General features: G+C 48.6%; 1 protein-coding gene across 3 annotated transcripts in view; it reads left to right on the plus strand.

Annotated features, from left to right (window-relative positions):
- Positions 1 to 20,379, plus strand: part of CUL1 (cullin 1) — an 86,066-nt gene that overhangs the window by 50,325 nt on the left and 15,362 nt on the right. For all 3 annotated transcript variants that reach the window (XM_054564257.1, XM_054564258.1, XM_054564256.1), the window contains exons 5-9: positions 3,316 to 3,366; positions 3,575 to 3,665; positions 4,508 to 4,671; positions 8,634 to 8,796; positions 9,648 to 9,778. In XM_054564257.1, coding sequence (XP_054420232.1) covers positions 3,316 to 3,366; positions 3,575 to 3,665; positions 4,508 to 4,671; positions 8,634 to 8,796; positions 9,648 to 9,778 — 600 coding nt within the window. The remainder of the gene's footprint in view (positions 1 to 3,315; positions 3,367 to 3,574; positions 3,666 to 4,507; positions 4,672 to 8,633; positions 8,797 to 9,647; positions 9,779 to 20,379) is intronic.

Below are 20,379 nucleotides of genomic sequence, written 5' to 3' on the forward strand. Positions count from 1 at the left end.
CTCCCCTCAAAGTAGCGTGGTACACGGAATGACAGTCACAGAGTTTAACAGCCACAGAGTTTAACAGCGCAGGGTTTCTTTTAATAATGCGAGTGAAAATAGGCTTTGAAAGGGCCACCCTTTGAATTGTTAAATCACCTTCATTAATACGTTCCTTCAGGCAAGGAAGTTTTTCCTTGGCCTCCTGGTTTTCACAGTGCGGTCCCAGGCCTGCAGCCTCACCTCCCCGGGAGGTTGTTGGGAGCTAACCTGCGCCCAGGCTTCATGGGGAGCCCTGGAGGTGGAGCCCAGCAGCCTGCCTCAGCAGACCCCCGCCCCCCACCAGCCCCACGCCGCAGCCCGGGGGAGGACTGGGGGAAGATGCGGAGCCGCTGGGCCACCTGCTGATGGCGGGCTGTCAGGCACTCATCCAGGACCCTCTGAGCCTGGGTGCGAAAATGGCAGGTTCTGCAGAACGGATAGCTCTGCGCCCCAGAAGGGGTGTAGTGGCCGTGCTGCTCCACCCTAGACAAATTCGATTGCACGAAAACCGTAACGGGTCACAGGTGCATGGCACATTTTTATCATTTGTATGTACAGCTCAATTTCTACACCGAGCTGCTACTGCTTCATAATGGTGCTTTGTTCTGTAGTTACGTGCCTTTCACAAAACTCGGTAGGCTCATTGTCCTGATTGGAGTTTCTGTACTTCCCCTTTCTTTTCCACTTATGGATGCTTGCTTCTCGGTGTAGGCGTCAGCATGATTTGGGTTGGTTTCCTCTGGGAAGCCTGCTTGACCTGCAGCACCACATATGACCTTTAATAGCATCAGAGTCCCGAAAACCATTCACTCTTCAGCTATATTCAATAGCAGTTAAAGAAAATACAAGAAGTGCAAATATACTTTACAGAGTATGTTTCTCAAGATTCAGCTGGGGTTTTTTTTTTAATTACTTTTAAAATTCATACTTTCTACATTCTTAAATGCTATAGTCACTGTTTGGAACACAGCCATAAATTTTTAGCAAAGGCTAGAAACAGTATTTCCTGTTCAGAATGTATCCAGCCATGCTACATGAAAAATAGAGACATTTATCAAAGAAGATAACAAGATATAAGAAACATTGTACAATGACACCTCAGTCCCCTTCAAAGTAGGCACCTTGAGACCTCACATAGTTTTCCCAGTTGCCATTAGCTGCTCTGTCATATTTTCCTGAATCTCATCGGTGGTCTGAAATCCCTTCCCTTTCAAAGGTGATTTTAGTTTTGGGAAAAGCCAGAAATCACAGGGCACCAAATCTGGGCTGTACAGGGCTAAGTCACCTGGTGATTTGATGTTTTGTGGAAAAACTCTGCACGAGACAGGATGCATACATGGGCACATTGTCTCAATGAAGCTGCCAATCCCCAGTCACCCACACCTGCGACCTCCTGAAGCATGCGAATAGTTTTGGTGGAGGGATTTCACACAAAGTTGATGCAGATTAATTGCTCTACTCAGTCATTTTGAATGTGACAGCCACATAGTACATATGCTCACTCAATAGCATCTACCATCCATACTGACTAGTACAGTGAAGTCATCGCGGTTCACACATGCACATTCCAGCCCACTCTCCTTGGCTGCCAGGTTATATCGATGTCGCACACACTGTTCTCATTACATTAACAATGGCTGGACTTCTTCCGGACAGACCTTTATGTTCTTCCAGTGAGCCTGTTAAATTCCTTTAAAGTTCAAGTATCAGTTGACAACAGTGAGCAGTTCTTACTCAGTAACTTCATTGTGTTTTCCAGAATCTCTGGAAGATGAGGATGCTTTGTTATGAAATTAAAAATTTTAATTTTTTCCTCATAATTCTTTTTCCTTTTTTAATTATAAAAAGTTGTTGTTCTTTAAAAACGTTGTTGGTTTCCTTTCAAGTCAACCAGCAAGTGTAAATTAACCCCACGGTTGGCACGGTAGTGGTTCAGCAGGCTTCCCCCGGGCCTGCTCCTCTGTGCTTCTGCAGTTCACCTGTGCTCCTGCTGCCTTCTCTTGCCTGGCTCCTCTTCCTTCCTCTCTTCAAAGCGACAAGTTATCCACAGTCATGTTAGGACTGTCTAAATCTGTCTTAATTTAAGGAAAAAATGTTTGGAAGAAGTTGTTTTTAAAGGTGCAGTCTGTCTTTCCTAAAAGTTCATGTCCACTGCGTTATGTTTCCCCACACCTCACTTTTGCGTTTAAGAAAAGAGGGTATATGTTTTTCAGGCCATTGTGTGCGTGTGGAAATACCACTCAGTGAAAGTTCAGTATATAAATTAAATTTATATAATTCAGAAGGATGTATCTTATATAAACCCAGTTTTATCTACGGTTGCATTTGGGGAAAATAACACTGATCGCATTTATGTTTAAATGAATTTCTCAGCAGTTTGTATTTGAGCATTAAATTGTTACAAATTTGAATATTATTTCAACTGAATAATACCTCTAAACAAACATTAAAAACAGTGCATGAGTTATAACATTTCTCTTTTGGAGAGACTTTTTAGAGTAACTTTCTGATACAGCCTCTATGCAAGTTTTTAACACTTTTTTTAAAAGAAAGTATATTTATTAAAAATAAAAAATAGTAGATAGTCTCTGTCTGATAACAAAAAACCATTTAGATTCCAAATACATGTGATATATATTGTAGCAATGTACATATATTAAAAAACCAAAGGTCCACTGAGTACCTTTTTTAGAACTTTAGGGAGGGACAGAAGTGTTCTGGCCCCGCCTGCAGAGCGCACCCACGAGCCCAGTGCAGAGCCAGCGCCCTCTTGGGTGTTCTGGGTGGCACGGTGCGTGCATTCTGTGGGCACGGTTCCCGAAGCAAACCGCAGCTGTTTCAAGGATGATCCAGAGCATGTCTGTAGCTCCTTTTCAGAAAAATCTTTGTAGACTGGAAGAGCAGTGACAGCCATTTGCCCAAACTTAGTTTTTAAAACTTTTAAAAATTGTTTTCATTAAGTGTGCCAGGTCAAAAATTAAATTTGGCCCAGGGAATTTTATAGGTTGCATCTACTGGTGCCCTTTTAAGCTGGTATCTACAGCCTCCTTAAATTCAAATTTTTATGTTACTTATAAAACGTGAGCTGATGAACATCACTACTTTGATACCTGTTGAAGATGTTAACTTGGGAGAGTGGCTCTTATTCCATTGGGATGATAGATTCTTTATGACGTTATAATCTAGAAATACTGATCATATAATCAGGGATTCTAGGTGTTTCCTATGACTTCAGTCTTAGAAAAACAGTAAAAGTATAGACATTTTATACTTTCCCTTTTTCTTTTTCTCCAGCTTGCGTTGGTGACTTGGAGAGACTGTCTGTTCAGGCCCTTGAACAAACAGGTACCTGCGTGTGTGAGCGTGGGCGGCCTCCCCCTGAAGCCCCAGACAGACCTGGCGTCTTAGCCACTGTCTCCTCTCTCCTCATGGGGCACCTCAAGGGCCTCTCCCCTGGCATTGTTTAACGGATGTGTATGTTCGGGAGATACGCAGTAACGTGATACGTACTGTAGCCTGTAATCTGCATCTTTTTCCCATGTCCTTTCTGAAGGTAACCAATGCTGTTTTAAAACTGATTGAAAAGGAAAGAAATGGCGAAACCATAAATACAAGACTGATCAGTGGTGTTGTACAGTCTTACGGTAAAGAGTTTTCCTTTATTCAGAGTTTTTATAGCAAACGTCAATTATAACAATACTCCAACAGATTCATTTAAAAAATATTGTAGCATCATGAATACTGTTAGCATTTATAAGGGTGCTTGTAATTCTCTTTAAGTCATTGTGATTCTTTTTGATATTACCCATCATAAAATTGATCCCTGATGGAATAGAAATTTGAATTATTTTCTGGCCTCATGCTGAATTACTCGGTGTATAATGTGATGATAATGTCATTAATGGAGCTGGATTATAAGTAGATATTTATACCAGCTTGAAAAATAGAAATTGAGAAACCAATAACGTAATACAATGCTTGAAAAACTTAGGCAGCCTTGTATTTTTAAATGTTTAAGATTAGTCATTTTTCTTACTTTCATGCTTTCAGGAAATAGAAAATAGGAGTTTTTAAATAAACTCCCTGATAACTTTGAAGCATGCCTGGCCATGGGTCAGAATTACTTGCTTTTGTATGTCTTGAGGTGTTTCTCTTTTTTTGTTTTATGGAAACAGCGTACTTTAATACGGTAAATAAGACTTTATGTCCTGCCGTTTCATACTTTTTTATTTTAGAGAGAGAGTGAAAACTTCATTTTGTTGTTCTACTTATTGATGCTCTCACTGGTTGCTGCTTGTATGTGCCCTGACTGGGGATTGAACCCACAGCCTTGGCCCGTCAGGACAATGCTCTAACCCATGGAGCTGCCTGGCCAGCGCCACATTTACCTTTTAAGCACAACTTAAGCCGGAGGCTGCACCTAAGTATATTCTGTAAAATGTGACCAAAAATAGGGTAATTGAAATATAGTTATATTTCTTTCTAGTGGAATTGGGGCTGAATGAAGATGATGCATTTGCAAAGGGCCCCACGTTAACAGTGTATAAAGAATCCTTTGAGTCTCAGTTTTTGGCTGACACAGAGAGATTTTATACCAGAGAAAGTACTGAATTCTTGCAGCAGAACCCAGTTACTGAATATATGAAAAAGGTAAGCTTACATACAATTCTCTAAAGTGGACTTCAATTAAAAGTTACTGCTGGCCAAGGAATACTCTCTATAGTCCTCAGTAGTCATTTCTTGGACACTGTTGTTGTATGTATCTGTAGCATGTGCACTTGCTTCCCATTCGACAAAGAGCTTTTATGAAATCATTTGATCTTCGCAAGTCAGTGCTGCCTTCCCTGTCCTAAGGATGGAACCGTAATGGCTGCGTGACCTGCGGGGTTTGTGCTGTCCCTGCTGGAGTGCATCTCGACGTCCAGTGGGAGCCAGTCTCACCGTGTCGGGGAAAATAGCCTGCACATCTGAGACTACGAAAAACCAGGTTTTTCGTAGTCTCAGATGTGCAGGCTTTAAGCTTTGCTTTTTTCCTTCCAAACTGCCCCAAAAATCTGCGGCACAGCCTTCAGCCGGTGTGGGAGGAGAGGCCCCCCCTGACCCCGCAGGGTCCCGGTCCTCGCGCAGGGGGTTGGGGGGCCTGGCTCGTAGAGCCGCCTCTGTACCGAGCAGCGTTTCAGGGAGGGTGTGATGTGATCGTTCTTTGTTCTCTTCCTTGGGGACCCAGGCATCCTAGACTTAGGCTCCAAGGGTGACCCAGGTCAGGAGTCAGCAAACTCTACAAAGAGCCAGATAGTAACCATTGTAGGCTTTGCCCGGCCTGTGGTCTCCATGCAGTGGACCCTGTGGTGGGAGAGCAGGCAGCACCTACCCAGATGGATGTGGCTGTGTTCCAGTAAAACTTCATTTTCCTTATGGGCGGGGTTTGCCACGCACAGCCCCCCACTCCCCGTCTGCCCCCAGCTGTATAAGGTTTCCAGGGAGCCGGGGGCGGTGTCTGGTGTGTGCTTTTGCCCCTGGTGTTCCGTTCGCTGGGAGCGCGCATGGACTGCAGAATCACTTTTCAGTCACACAGAGAGAAAAGTAGCAGGTCGCTTACTGAGAGCAGCAGCTCCCTCTCTCACCACGGGAAGTCTTGCCTGCTAGTTCGTGACATTCCAAGGGTATGTCTCGTGGGAGGTAGCAACTATACGCGGGTCTTGGAAGTTGGAAGTCCTTGACAGGCCAATGTTTAGTATCTCAAACTTAACTAATATAGAACTTTTCAACAGTACTATACTTGGAATAGTAACGGTTCTTTGCGTATATTTACAGTCAAGCTAGCTTTTGTATGCTGACTGGAACCTAACCAGCTCCTTCAGAGTTTCAAACCGCGCCTGACAAATAGACTTTTGAAGCATAATCTGTTTTAAATGTTAGCATTACCTGTTTATTTCATAAATACAACTTTTATTGAACTGTACTCTTTAGGGTGAGTCTTTTTAAATGGTGTATGTTTTAAAAGTGAGGCCTTTCAGTCATCAACCGAGGTGCACGACACAGTAGTGGGCAAGCCTGTCCTTTTCCTGGACTTCGACCTGGACCGCGGTCCTGTCGGTTGCCCGCCCCGGGGAGCAGAGTAGTTTCCTGGAACGGTGAAGTCGGCTTGGTAGGCCAGAGCTGCATGCCCGCTCCAAAGGAGGGCCAGCTGTTTGCAAAGCCAGGCACGGAACCAGCGGCAACCTGAAGAGCAAAGATTTGTGACCTCCTGGGTGTTTCCAGCCCAGCGTGGGCCTGCCCCCCAGGGGCCGCGCGCTTCCTGCTCCCTGGTTCTCGGGGTGCGCGTCTTTCCGGAGAGGTTAGAGGTTCGGTCCAGACGCGGTGGGAGCTTATCAGATGTGACTTCATCACATTCAGGAAGTCTTTGTGCACAGACTCTATGAGCATGAAATTGGAATTAACCGTGCAAACAGTTCTGCTCTTACCTACACACAGCCTTGCCTCTCAAATCTGGCCGAGAGTCTAGCTTTAAACCCCCTCTCCACCGTTTACTAGAGGGTTGACCTTAACCTTCTGTTCCTCAGACTCTTCATCTGTAACATGGGAATGATAAGCCATTATAAATAGACATGTAGTATTTGGCAAAGAGCAGGCACAGTGTGCTGGGCATCACGCCTGCGCACTGCTCAGAGCATCCGGTGTGTCTGAGGGCGTGCAAACCCGTGGGTCAGCGACTTAAGGAGAGAGTATGTTTATATCACAGTGTTCTATCAGGAAATAGAACACAGAACTCATGGACAATACTGAGACCAAGGAGGACGTGTTCTGCTTTCACAGCCAGCTCGTACCACTGTCAGGTTCTCTGGACGTCTTGGTTTCTTTACTTGTGCACATAAACTAAGTGATTGCTGAGGCCCCTCTGGCCTTTAAGGTTTTCAGAATCACTTCCCGCTCGCTCCTCTCTCCGCCCATGGACCGCTCCACCGCTGCCGCCCCAGAGGCCTGAGCGTGCGCCTCCCCCGCCCCCCGCCGGAGTGAGTCGGCCTGAGCTAGGAAGGGGGCAGGCTTGTTGCAGGAGAAAGCAGGGTTCTTCAGAGAGATGAGTTTTTGCTGCCCAAGGTGATTGGGTTCTTCCAGGAAATGATTTAACTTAAAACAGAAAGTGGCGCTTGGGGTTCGTACACCCTGCATTTCATCAGCTTTATCTCTTTGAGGTATCGGCTTAATGACACATTATAGGTAATGAAGCAGTGGGTTCTTAGCTTAGGACCTCTGTGGTAAAACTCATAAAGATCGCTTGTTGTTTTTTAAAATAACTTTGTAATCAGAAAAAAATACACATTAACTGTAGACTTTTTGGAAGATAAAATAAGGCTGGAACACTATCACTAAGTATGTATACTAAACCAAATTGGAATAATGCTATAGGTTTTTTTGTAAACTTTTTTCACTAAACATTTTATGTTTATTTTATTGGAAAATAGTGTTTCTTTAACCAAATATGCTATAATTTAACTGGTTAGCTCTTTTTGGAAATTTAATTTTTTTTATATATTTCTTCATTTGTAAATTGTTTCTTTCCCTTTTCCGTGTTTTTATTTGGCTGTGCTTGTCGCTCTTTCAGAGATCATTGTATATTCAGGATGTCGACCTTCTAACAATAACTGCTACAGATATTTTTCAAGTTTACTTTATTCACAAGGAACTGTTTAGAATGTATATGGATCTAACTGCTGTAGTTTAAACAGTTGCCCTGTTGTAATTAATTGTTAGAAGTTGCCAGTTCTAATTGTTTTTTTTGCATTTTATGTTTTCTTGGCTCTTGAATGTTTATTCTTTCAGTTGAATTTTTCCAGATTTCTCCAAAATTATACTAAATTTAAAAATCATTTTGGAGATTACTGGCATTTTTATAATAAAAATATCATTTCTGTCTCCAAATCATCTGAATAATTTCAGATTATCACTGAAATGTCTTTTTTGCTTTAATAATTTAGCAGTTGCTCGGTGATACTTTACACCACACGTTTCTGGTATGATGTATTGTAAGCTATGTGATTTTGCTTAATTTTGCTGCTCTATTAAATTGTATCTTTGTTTTCTTTCTTGAAGGGAAATGTAAGAAATTGAGATGCATAAGTAATCCATTAGACTTCAGAGGTGCATATTTAATGATTGGCAAGAGATTGAGCATAATGGTTTTCTTAAAATTTTTTAAAAGTCTAATTAGCAATCATTGTTTTCATGTGGTCATATCAGAAATTATAGTTCTACTCCAAGTAGCTTTCATTGAAAAGCAGGGCTCCTCAGTGTCTGCATACGGGAAGGGACCAGGGGTTTACGAGAGTGTCAGATGGAGAGATTACCCCAGAGGTGAAGCGCTGCGTGTCTGAAGGAGAGAACTGATCATTGCGACCTCATCAAGTCACTGCAGGAGGAGCGTAATGGGAAATGGGTAGTGCAGAGAACAGGGAGCACAGCAGTGGCCCCTTCAATGTGGCCGGCATTCATGCTAAAATCCAAGAATCCCTCTCCCCCTTTTTTCTTAAATCATGTTTTATTAGAGCAGGTTTGTGAATTTGCCATTTCTCACATACCAGTTCTCCTAAAGTGAATGGAATTAATCCCCGCAGGCCGAGGCCCGCCTGCTGGAGGAGCAACGAAGAGTGCAGGTCTACCTTCACGAGAGCACCCAGGATGAGCTGGCGAGGAAGTGCGAGCAGGTGCTCATCGAGAAGCACCTGGAGATCTTCCACACGGAGTTCCAGAACTTGCTGGATGCCGACAAGAATGAAGGTGAGCCGCTCCGGCTCCAAACCTGTAGATATTTATCACGATCTATGGTTTTGGAAGTGAAATTCTTGGCTCAGAGTTAACACACTGCCAACATCAGTCAGTTTTTAAAAGATTGATGTGTGAGTGTCTGCCTTGTTGTGGATTGATTTCAGACCTCCAGAGAGATTTCTGGGTACGACTTTGGGGAAGAGCATCTTTTCAGTTTAATCTGAAATATAACTTGTTCCACAACTTTAGCTTTAAGACATCGCCCCAATCTTGTTTTTGAATATTTTTCTTTAGAACATTCTTCAGGATGAAAAGGCAGTTATTTTGTATCTTTCTTACCCCTCCATGTTTTACTGGGATGTATTAGGAGCTCAGCAAATGATTGATTTGGGGACTTGGGCTTTTTCTTCCTTGGCGCTCATAAACTGACCATGTGTCATATATACAGTAAGTGAGGAATTTGAGGCCCTTTTGTGATTCGTCTGTTTGTGTAGTTGAGATGGGGATGTGTATCTCCTTAGTCATTTTTTTGTTCAAATACATTCATGAGCGCCTGTTGTGTGCCAGGCATAAATTTTATCTCAATGCTTAGGAAGCATCAGGTGTTTCCTGATGAGAAGATTTTTTTCTCTCTATTATTTAGTGGATTCTCACAATAAGGGGAAAATACAACTTATAAATGCATGACTTTGTTGTTGCTGCTAGCTAAATATGTATGCGCTAAATACAAAATACTGTAATTAAGTCTAAAAGCACGGCTATTTTATTTCAGGGTATTGTTCCTCTCAACAGAAACACATTCTTAGTGGGGTGGACGTGCAGAGTTTAACTCAGTGTGTAAAGGTGGTGCCTTTTTCTTTCAGATCTGGGTCGCATGTATAATCTTGTATCTCGAATCCAGGATGGCCTAGGAGAATTGAAAAAACTTCTAGAGACACACATTCACAATCAGGGTCTTGCAGCCATTGAAAAGTGTGGAGAAGCTGCTCTAAACGTAAGTGCTGTTGAATTGCTGTGTGCTTGGGCCTGACCGTCCCCACGCGGGGGCTACGGGCGTGTGCATTGCATCTTCCCCAGTCCAGGTGGTGAGAGCCCCACCAAACCCCCGGAGAGGACCTTGTGTGGCTTTTTAAAGACGGTTCACAACGTTGTGTAGTAAACACCTCCAAAAGCTCTTCTCTGGCGCTTTTTAGGTATTAGGGATGTCACTTCTTTATATATTCCTTCCTATCCTCTCGCTATTTCCTTTCGTGCACTAGAAGTCTCCACCTTGGGGAGAACAGCCTGAAGCTCCTCGGAGCTCTGCTCTGGCGCCCACGGGCCGGGCTGTGCCTTTCAGGGACTTAGCCTGAGGACTGCCGTCCGGGGGCGGGGCACAGGCTGCTGGCCCGGGGCGGGCCCAGGAGTAGAGGGCATTGCTCGTCCGCTCACCTCACCCAGGGGGCGCGTAGGGTATTCCTGCTGGGGTGCCTCCACGGCAAGTAATGCTGTTACCCCGGAAGTGTCGCGTGTTCTCGGGACATGCAAGTTGTCTTCAGCTTTGTCCCCGTTGTGAACAAGAATCCCAGGGGTTTGGGAGCACTGATGGAGAAGACCTGCTAGGGCAGAGTCAGTGCTGATGTCCGCCTTGGAGAACTTCTTACCTCCCCGATTTTATCCTGTGTAATTATTTTTGACTGTGCTCTCTTCTTTAATATGTTCTTAGGAACCTTTATGTCCCTGGTGTCTGTCTTTGGAAGACCCCTTTCCCACTTTTAGGTGCGGGCCTGCTGCCTCGCCCGTTTGCCACATCTGCGGATTACTAGAGGGAGGGGTGTAAATTCCTTCGGGTTTATAAAATAATCAACTTTACACCTACAAGATGGAAGGGAGCTGGCATAACAGTGGGTTTTGTGGAAAGAACACCAGGTTTTAGTTTAAGCTTAAGAATGACATCACGGCATTGGGACACACAGTGGCATGACAAGGGAGCCATCGAGCGCTGACCCCAGGACAGTCTATCTGGGTTCTAATCCCAGTCCCCCAACCCCCCGCCCGCCCCCGCCCCCCCCGTACTGACTCAGACCTTCTGCGAGTTGCTTTTCCTGTCAGTGTAAAAAGATATTGAATAATGATAATGACAACGTTAGAGTTTTTGTGAATAAAATACTTGTGAAGTGCTTACATCTTGATAACATTTCCTATTTCCAAACTAAATGTTCCTTTTTAAAGGGCTTGATATACACACGCATGCATACATACGTGTGATTCAGAAGGGCCAACGTGGTGAGCCTATTGTTTCAATAACGTAAAGTGTGTGATCTCACCATTACTAAATCAAAACACAGCTGTACGGCAGCAGAGCCAAGTGTTAAGACTTAGCTTTCCTTGAAATGAGGGGGGTGCTCAGTCTGTTGTTTCATGGGACATGGATTCGAGTAGCTCAGGAAAGCTGGGCGGATGTGCTTCTCGGTGTGAGCTGTTGCACATCAGAGGTCTGCGGGTGGCCTCGAGGCACTCGTCTTCTACGTGGACGTAGGTAGATTAAAATACGTGTAAATTGCTTTTTCATTTTCATAGAACAATAGTATTCCTTCTAATGACTGTCTGTTTCAAACCTGGAGAGAAAACCGCTCTGTAGCCCGCAGGTGCCGCCGCGCCCTCACCGTGGACACAGTCAGCGGCCGCCTGACCTGGCCCGCGAGGCTCGGCGCTCGTGTTCGCTCTCTCACGGCCGGTTAGAGCAAATGCCCGGCTTCCGGGTGCAGTTGTCTTTCTGTGTGTGGAAGCTTCATCTGTCAGCAGGAAGCAGCACAAAGAAACTGTTTACCAGCAGTTATATTTTACTAGACAGTAAGCCATTAAACAATACTTTTATTACTTATTTAAATATCAGCAGCTAAGGAACATGAATTTAAAAACCAAGATAAGGATTTCCCCATGAAGAAAAATTGTATACAGCTTAATAAACATGTATTGCATCTGCCTGAACTTTCAAGTCAGACAATTTTTTAATTGTTACTGATTATAATTATTGTTTCCATGAGAACTTTTTCTGTTGAACTCACGGAACTGGTTTTTCTTTTTCCTTGTAAAGAAACATTTTTCTTTGTGAAAGCAAGTACTTCTGTTTTCTGCAAAAGGAGTTTTGCCCTGAATTTCTGTTTTTTTCTCTTTATTTCAAAAGCCTCGGTTGCCCCACCAGCTGCAGGGCTGGGTGCCCCAGCAGGCCCCTGGCCCCGCCTCCCGGGTCCGGGTGAGCCACGGCCTGCGCTCTCCGACACAGGAAGCCCCCGCACCTGAGGGATCCCGAGGAAGGGCACGCGTGCCCAGTGCGGCCTGGCGCACAGTAGGGGCTTCAGTCCTTGTAAGGAAGAGTCGATACAGCTGCTAACTGTTGCTTTAAATGGGTAGTCATTCTTACCACATTCTTATCACATCCATGGTGAAATGTGGAAGGTATGTTGCGACCCAGGCCATGGTCACTTCAAAAACTGATGTTGAAAAAAGCAGAGATTTGTTGGAATTAGTATTAAAAAAAAAAAAGTACAGTACAATTATACATAATCTTAGGAGGATTTAATTACTTTAAGAACACAGTTTCTTGCGTTTGAAGGTGTTTGCCTGAGCCACGTCCCAGCGCATGAGAAGCATGATAACCAACGTGCTAGGCGCCCAGAGCTTGCTGCCTCGCGGCACCGCCGGGTCCACCGGGCCGCCTCCCGGCCCCAGGGTTTTGCCCGCACCAGCAGTGCGGTTAGAGGGCGACTTTCCAGTAGTCAGTCCGGCCTGCACTGAAATTATGGCAGGTTTCCCATCGCTCATGCGGCTCACAGAAGACTTAAGTGTTAGAAACAGGTATCGGCTTAAGAATTTGCTTAAGGTGTTTTTTCCATCGTTAAAACAACTTCAAACTTCAAGGCTGTCCCTGGATGCCTAATGCAGGGGAGTCCCCGGTGATGTCTCCCCCTCTTCACCGGCAGCCGCCCCTCGGCTAGTGTCACTGGGCCAGACCACGAGCCGCTTCTGGGACCCGGGCTCCTCTCCGAGTTCAGAGGCTTCCAGGCTGGCGCCGCTTGCGCAGGGCAGCCTGGGCCTGCCCCACCCGCCTCGCACAGAAGCCGGGGCCTTCAGAAGCACTCCCGCCCGCCTCGGAGACCCCCGTGGGCGAGGCTGGCTGTGCCTGACTGAGGTGCTGCAGGCTGAAGCAGGGCCTTGCACTGGGGCACCAGTGGGGCTTGGGAACCTTGTACACAGAGAAGCATTCACGGGCGCGGCTTAAAACTGGTTTAGAGCTGAACAGAGGCTCAGATAAACAACTTTCTAATAGGTAAATGTGTCTGATAGACGGGTTACCCCGTGTGGGACTTCCAGACTGAGCAGAGAAAATGGGCAGCCCAGTAAACTAGCACCTTTCACCCTTCCCCGAAACTCCTTCAGAAGCCAGGGTGTGGAAGACGTTGCGTGCGCTCACAGGTGGGCCAGAGCCGACCAGTGTGCACAGCCGCTGGCAACGCAGCGGGCAACGGTCGGCACCGCGATGCAGGGGGCCGGTGCACCCCATCTTCCTCGGACTCTCGGGAGCATCTTGGAAGTACAGCCCACACCTTTGGGTGCTTGTTTTTAAAAACGGAAAACCCGGGGGGGCCTGTCCCTGTGTAGGGGGAACTGGCTTGCTCTTCATAAAATCTCCCAGAGCAGCTAGCTGCACGATGCTGGCTGGCGCGGCACCCCAAAGAGCCAACAAGCAGTACAGATGAAATGGAAATCGTTGCTTTCATCCATTGAGCAAGCGTCCACGGCTCTCCTGCGGCAGACCTAATGGTGAGGGCTCGGAACCGAAGTGCCTCGCCTCTTTCTTCTCATTGAATCCCCATGGCCTCATCTTTAGTTGACTGGACTATTTTAAACTCACGTCTTTCCTTCCCTTGCTTCTTAGCACAAATGTGGCAGCTGCATTGCATGTGCCTCCCAGCCTTCCCCTTGGCCGTGGCAACATTAGTAACCTAATACGGGACAATTCCCTGCTGACCCGGGACACGGCTCGAGTCCTGTTTAGCAGGAGGCAGCCTGCCTGCCGCTCCCTCAGCGGCGGCTCGTCTCCCATCGCCCTCTGTGCAGAGTGAGAACCGGATGCGGCGTTCGCTTGGCTCCCTGGGCTGCCCTCTCGGTCTGCACCTGTTGTCCATTCTCGGGAACGGTCTCCCATCTCTCCCACTCCTGCTCATCCCTCCTAATGCCAAGCACTTTAATCTTTAAAAAATCCCACTTAACACATGAATAGTTTTATTCTGCATTCATTTGTTTTAACCTCTTCCCTATAATAATATGTTAAATCTACAATGTCAAATCAAAATCCTCTTCTTATTTGCCCCATTCGGATGAGCCTTGTCTTCCAGTAGAACTGCTAGCTCCCAGGCCCGCCCCCCCGCCCCCCAACCCCCCAACCCCCGGGCCTTAGTCCTGCCGCCGGGCAGCTCAGCTAGAGCAAGTGCACCTCCATCCCCACCCTTAAGGCATTTAAAAATCTGTCGCATGCCACTCTCTCCTTGTGTGGGGGCCCTGTGTTCCTGCCCTTGCGCCGTGGGTGCTGCGCCCCTGAGAGTCTGAGCGCAGCTGACCCCTCACCGCAGTGCCCTCTGCGGCCTCAGTGCTGGCATCTCCCACCGGTGCACGTGGTGGCGGCGGCGGCCGCGGCCACCCCCTCCTCTCCAGTTCTGTCCCCCTCCACTCTGTACCCACATTCTGTCCATCGCCTGACCTGGGGGGGCCCCACTATTCCAGAAATGGGCCTTCTGGGCTTGCCAGTTCTCTGCTTAGATACATTCCTTCCTTCTGCCTGTGACATACCTATCCATCTCTGAGAACCCAGCTCAAATGCCATTTCTTCCACAACACCTTTGTCATCCCTTTGAAATACAAGTATGTTGGACTGTATGTGATGTTCACACTACTTTATACAGCAGGTGTCTGTGTAAATGCCCCCTACAGGGATGGCTTCGCCCACCTTCGTGTCCTCAGAGCTCTGCACAGTGCCTCGTACAGAACAGTGTCTCAGTGTACCTCAGTTCCAGTCACACTCGTTCCCGCGGTCACCACGGCTGCATTCACACACAGAAAGGACAACAGGAAGAGCGCAGTGACGCGGAGAGCGGCAGGATAGCGATAGGAGACGGGGGAGGCGAAGGGGGACGGCGGCCGGCCTCCCGGTGGAGGAGGGCCGCAGGCGCACCGCTGAGTCCGTCAGGTTGGTGCCGAGAGCTTGCTGGCCGAGGGCGGTTACTCCTTGACTCACCGTGGTCGAGCAGAGCAGGCCGGGGGCTCGGGAACAACTCCCTGGCAGTCAGGACTGAGAACTGTATTGGCCCAGCAGCCCATCCTGAGGGGAACACCAGCGGTGGGGACAGTCGTCGGCCCTGCACTTACAAGTGAACGTGGCGTCGGATCATGGACTGGCTTTAGGATCTATGATGCGGGCTTATAACAAAATGCCAAAATAAAGCTCAGGGACTGTCAAACAGTGCAGCCTTTTGAGTACTTGCCAGTGAATGCTGGGAGATGCGCTTGATTCCTTGTTGAATGTCTAGTTAACATAGTCCCCCAGCACTCGGGGGCTGTCGTGCTTCCCTGCAAGGAGCTTCGGGAATAAACGTAAATCAGGCAACAAGAAGGTGTCTCATTGCTGTCTTCAGAGTGGACATGGCAGCGGCCAAGCAGGGTCTCCTTCGAAACCACGTCTTGATGCGGAGTCCCAGGCCAACTGGGACTGAAACGCAAGCCAGCAGGAGAGGACTTGCAGGTGCTTGGGGGTCCGGCAGGCGGCCGGTCTGGCGGGCGGGGCGCTGGGCTGCGGAGCAGAGGGCCAAGCTGTGGGAGTCGGATGCAGCTGACGCTCACAGAAGGGAGCACGCACAGCGGGGAAGTGCACGGTCACACGGGGTCGGGTGCTCTGACCGGCGGAGCTGTAGGTAGAAGGCCAGGCGGCGACTCAGGACCTTGCTGGCATTAGGGAAAAGTTCGGTGGTTTGGACTGAGCAGCTGGGTTAGGAATAATTTTAAAAACCTCAGGGGTGGGCGGGCTTGCGTCGGAACGAACAGAGCGACAGCGGACGGGGAGCTCGGGCGGATGTGCACGCCCCAGGGTCCCTTTCTCTGCCGCAGTACAGCATGGAAGCAGCGCAGCCCCGGTCTTCCCCCTCTGTGGGCGGCAGTGGCAGGGAGTTCCCCCGCCATGGTGAGGGCGGCACAGGAGCCTCCCACTGGCAGCGCACTTGGCCTTGGTGGCGGGGGATGGGATACCTGTCTGTAACATCTTGACGCCTGTGGAGACCGTGGGATGAGAGACCCCTAGACTGTGTGGAGTTCAGTTTACTGTTTTTCGTTTTGAATGTTTGATGATTTTTTTATGATAAAACGCTTTTTTAAGAACAAAACAAAGAAAGTACCAGTTTTGATGCAGTGAATGTGGGGAAGGCAAAGAGGCAGGGTCAAGGAGCCGCTTTAGGCCCGAGAAGCCATTTTGTGTGGAAGTCAAGCCGGCGGTGGAAATGGGTTCGGAACACACGGAGCCAGCTTGTGAGTTCGTCTTCCGTCTTGCCATGGGATAGAGAGAATGATCATTTTCTCTGAAATAAAAAGTGCACGGGTGTCCTTTTTTAGTTCAGGATAACCAGCCTCTGCAAAGATGTGTTGTTTTGTTTTCATATTAAGGATAAACCCTTCTTTCTTTCACCTTCTGGGAAGGTTCGACCGTCTCACAAGCAGACCAGTTACGGCAGGCGCTGCCCGTCCCCGGCCGGCTTTCTGCCCCATGTCAGGCCGGACTTTGGTCCCGTCCTCGCCGTGTGTTCTAAGTCCTGAAGGGGCCCTTCCTGGCTTGGGACCAGAGGGACTCCCCGCCCTCGCCTCTCCACCATCCCGTGGGGACGGGCCACCCCCCGCCCACCCGCCTGCCCACCGTCAGGGCACGGCCTCCTCCAGCGCTCGCTCTGCTGCTCCGGAAGCATCACTCTTTCTCTTACAGAAGTCGCGGCTTTTCCTGGCAAGCGCAATGTAGTTCCAGTTTCAAAATTCAGTATTTTTACCTGTGATGACTGAGTGCCTCGTCAGCGTCAGGCCGCCACACTTACAGGGCCAGACCACAGGGCATGGAGCCGGATGAGGGGAACAGCCCGGCTGCGGCAGGGCAGGGTCAGAAATAAAGCCCCCAGGTCCGTAACCGAGGTCAGGAATTTGTAGGAGTTTATCAGAGTCCACGGGTGTGATGTTCAGATTAGAGACTTACTAATTACGGCCTGAGACTCAGCCGGGATCACAGATGCCTGAAACTCTGCTTCTCTGTGTTTTGTACGGAGATAGTGTCTCTACAAAGACCAAGTGCTAGTGCCTGTGGGGAAAGGACTTGTGCGGCCCCAAAGAATCGCATGGTGTGTTTTTGTTAATCAGCGAGACTTCATTTCTTCCCCTTCCCGCCTCTGGAAACAACAGCGACCCGGAGGCAAGGCCGCACTCGAGTGCTCTGCGGCGCCCTCCGGGGGTGACTGGCTGTCCTCGGCGACCCTCCGGTAGCTCCTGTGATGGGCCTGCTTTGTTTAGCCCTGCTGGGTGGGAGGTACGGGGCCCCAGGTAGCTCTAGGTGCCCGCAGGTTTCCAAGGACGGGTCAGATCTGTCATTGGCTTGGACAGGTGAGGTGTCCCCTCCTACCTGTGTACCCCGATGGCAGTGTGAGGATATTACTGAGCGTCCCAGGTGATCGTCAGAAGTCGGGCCTGACACTCACCCGCTCTTGGGACCAGGTCCCTGTACCTCTTCAGGTGTCGCGTGCACTTCACTGCCTAAAACAGCATCAGTGGTAAGTTAAGTCCATGAGGCATCGCCCTTTTAGTGGCAGGGTGTGGGGTACAGGTAGTGATGCCACCATAATGGTTACGTTTCTGAGTGAGCCATGGAACACAGGTTGGCGCTTGCACTGCCCTGGGCGCATGGGCGTAGGCCTGGGCACTCAGGGCAAGAGAGGCTGCCGTCGGCGACGGCTTGCGGTGTGACTGGTGTCCTGGCAGGGTCTGGGCCCTGCGTGTAACAGCGGCCTAACCGGTCTCAGAAGTTCAGAGCACTTCCCTGAGGATACTTGAGACCAATGGCAGAGTGGGCGCTAATGAGGCAAGGGGGTCCCTGCACAGCAAAGACCCTCTGTGGTGTAACCACCACCCAGTCTAAGAACCAGGAGGCCTGAGGAGACGAGAAGAGACACCAGGCAAAACTAAAACCGTGGGGGCCATATTGATGATATGGCTGGATCCTGAGCCCAGAGGAAAATGGGGAGGGTTGTAATCTGATAAGATCAGATTTCTCTCTTTTTTTTTTTTTTTTAATTGATTTTTAGAGAGACGGAGATAGTGATTCGTTGTTCCACTTACTGATGCATTCATTGCGGGATTCTTGTACGTGCCTTGACTGGGGATCAAACCCGCAACTTTGTCTTATCGGGAGAACGCTCTACCCATCTGAGCTGTCCGGGCAGGGCGGCTTTCTGTTTTTAAAAGTCACTGCTGTGCCGAAAATGGGTTGCAAGAGTGAAGGGCCGTTGGGAGATGCCAGTTCGGTCGGTACAGGTGTTCCGGTGGAGGACGACATGGGCGGCTGTGGGTGGCGGGGCGGAGGGGGGCTTGGGGAAGACAGACCCCGCTGTGGGCAGGCTTTGTGTTTGGTCGGCGTTGAGGCTGGAGGTGAGTGCATGGGGTGGGCTTCACTGTCCTCTGTGATTTTGACTATATTTGATCCCCCCCACAATAAAATGTTGAAAGAAAAGTGGACACAGAGCATTTGCAGTCTCTCGCCGGCATGTGTCGTCAATTTGGCTCGCATAAAATCTTAAAAAATTCGAACAAAAAAAGGGAAAGAAATGGAAAATAGAAAAGAAATGGAGAGCAAGCGAGGAGAGGCTCGTGGCAGGGAGGCCCCGTGGCAAGGGCAGGTGTGTGAGCCCAGTGGGGAGTCCGGCCCGGCCTGGAGTTACTGTGCTGGGGGTGGGGTGGGCGCAGGGCCCCACGGACGGGACGTGGGTGGGATTCCTCGGGAACAGGCCCGAGCGGTGTCGTGTTTCCTAGGCTGGGAGCTCTTGTGCACTGAGTGAAGGACGGTCACGTGCAAACCAGTCACTGCTCCCTTCACTTCCTCATTTCCAACCTTTGAAAATGCATGAGTTTTCATTTTCTTGAAAATGCGTTTGATCCAGCCGACCTCCTCCCTCCACTCCTCACCACTCGCCCTCAGGGCCGCCGCGGGGCGCACTGAAACACTGAAGATCACCGTCGGCCTGGTGGCTGCTCCATAGGCCCCCGGAACGCCTGTCCTCTGCTTGGCACTCCTGGCTGTTCCTTTCTATAAATTCTCTCGGTGCTGTTCTAGCGCCCGCGCGTCTCGGGGTCCCCGCCACCGTTCCTCTGGATCTCAGAGGCCAAGTTCATGTTCCCTTCGAGTCTTGAAATTGGAGTTGGAAGACTTCTGTGCCCTCAGGGAAGATTTGTCTTTCCACAGGAAATTCTTTCCTGGCATGTTTTGAGATATTTTTATTTTTACAAATCCTGAATCTGAGAAAAATTAATCAAGAAAACAGAGGAAAGCATTATAATTCTCAACACAGAGAAATTTGTGGTTCCAAGGAGTCCCCTGAGGGACCAGAGCGAGAGCAGGGTGCTGGGGTGCACAGTGGGGGGCAAAGGTGATCTGGGGCCAGGCCCTGCGCCACCACAGCCGTCCCCCTTGTAGGTGGCGCCCGGCTAGCGGGGGTGTGGGTGTGGCCCTCTGCTGCCAGGGCGAGTCATTGTCCAGACAAGACATGCTAATGTGTTGATGGATGCGAGGTACTTTATGTGGATCCTGGGGGGTCGTGGGAGTGGTGGTCCAAGAAACAGCAAGTTTTGGAAGCAAAACAAGTCCTTCAATTGGCAGTTTTGACTTGCAGTTTTTTGTAATGTGTTGGCCTTGACCTTGAATGGTATTCCACTACTACCCAATAATGTTTGCTGGCATTTTCTAGTGTTTGGGTATCTGCTGTAGGTTAAAGTTCATTGTCAGTACTTTTACATAAAAATGCAAAAAGAAAAATGTGAATGTTGTGAAATAATTTGACGTGAAATCAGAAAGTAATCTAAAATCTGAATTGGCAAAAAGCATCAATTTCAATGCAAAACCAAAGCGAAGTCAGACACCATTTTCATTGTTAAAGAAACAGGTCTGCGGAGTGCGCCGCGTGCCCGCTGTGGGGCGCTGCGGGACGTGCTCCGCGAGCAAGGCCGGCTGTGCCGCAGGGCCGCGCTACCCCGGTCGGGCAGTTGTCAGACGGGCCGAGGAGCCGGGGCAGTTCATGCTGCTGTCGGTGTGCCACCAGACGGGCAGCAGTGAGGTGGTAAGCCCGCATGGTACTGGCTCTCGATGCCTTAAATGATTTTTATTTTGCAATTAGTCTATATTCAGTTCCCTTTTAATATATTCTCTTATTAAATGTGTCAGGTAGGGGCCACTTTTTACATGTTGGAATGGTCTTGTCTCAGTATATTTGTTCATGGTAACAGTAAATCTTCCATTTTTGGTATCACGGAAAAGCTCTGCAACAT

Source organism: Pteronotus mesoamericanus, unplaced genomic scaffold (assembly GCF_021234165.1).
Source record: "Pteronotus mesoamericanus isolate MK-2021 breed Mesoamerican mustached bat unplaced genomic scaffold, CSHL_Meso_final scaffold_85, whole genome shotgun sequence".
In the NCBI taxonomy this organism is placed as follows: domain Eukaryota; kingdom Metazoa; phylum Chordata; class Mammalia; order Chiroptera; family Mormoopidae; genus Pteronotus; species Pteronotus mesoamericanus.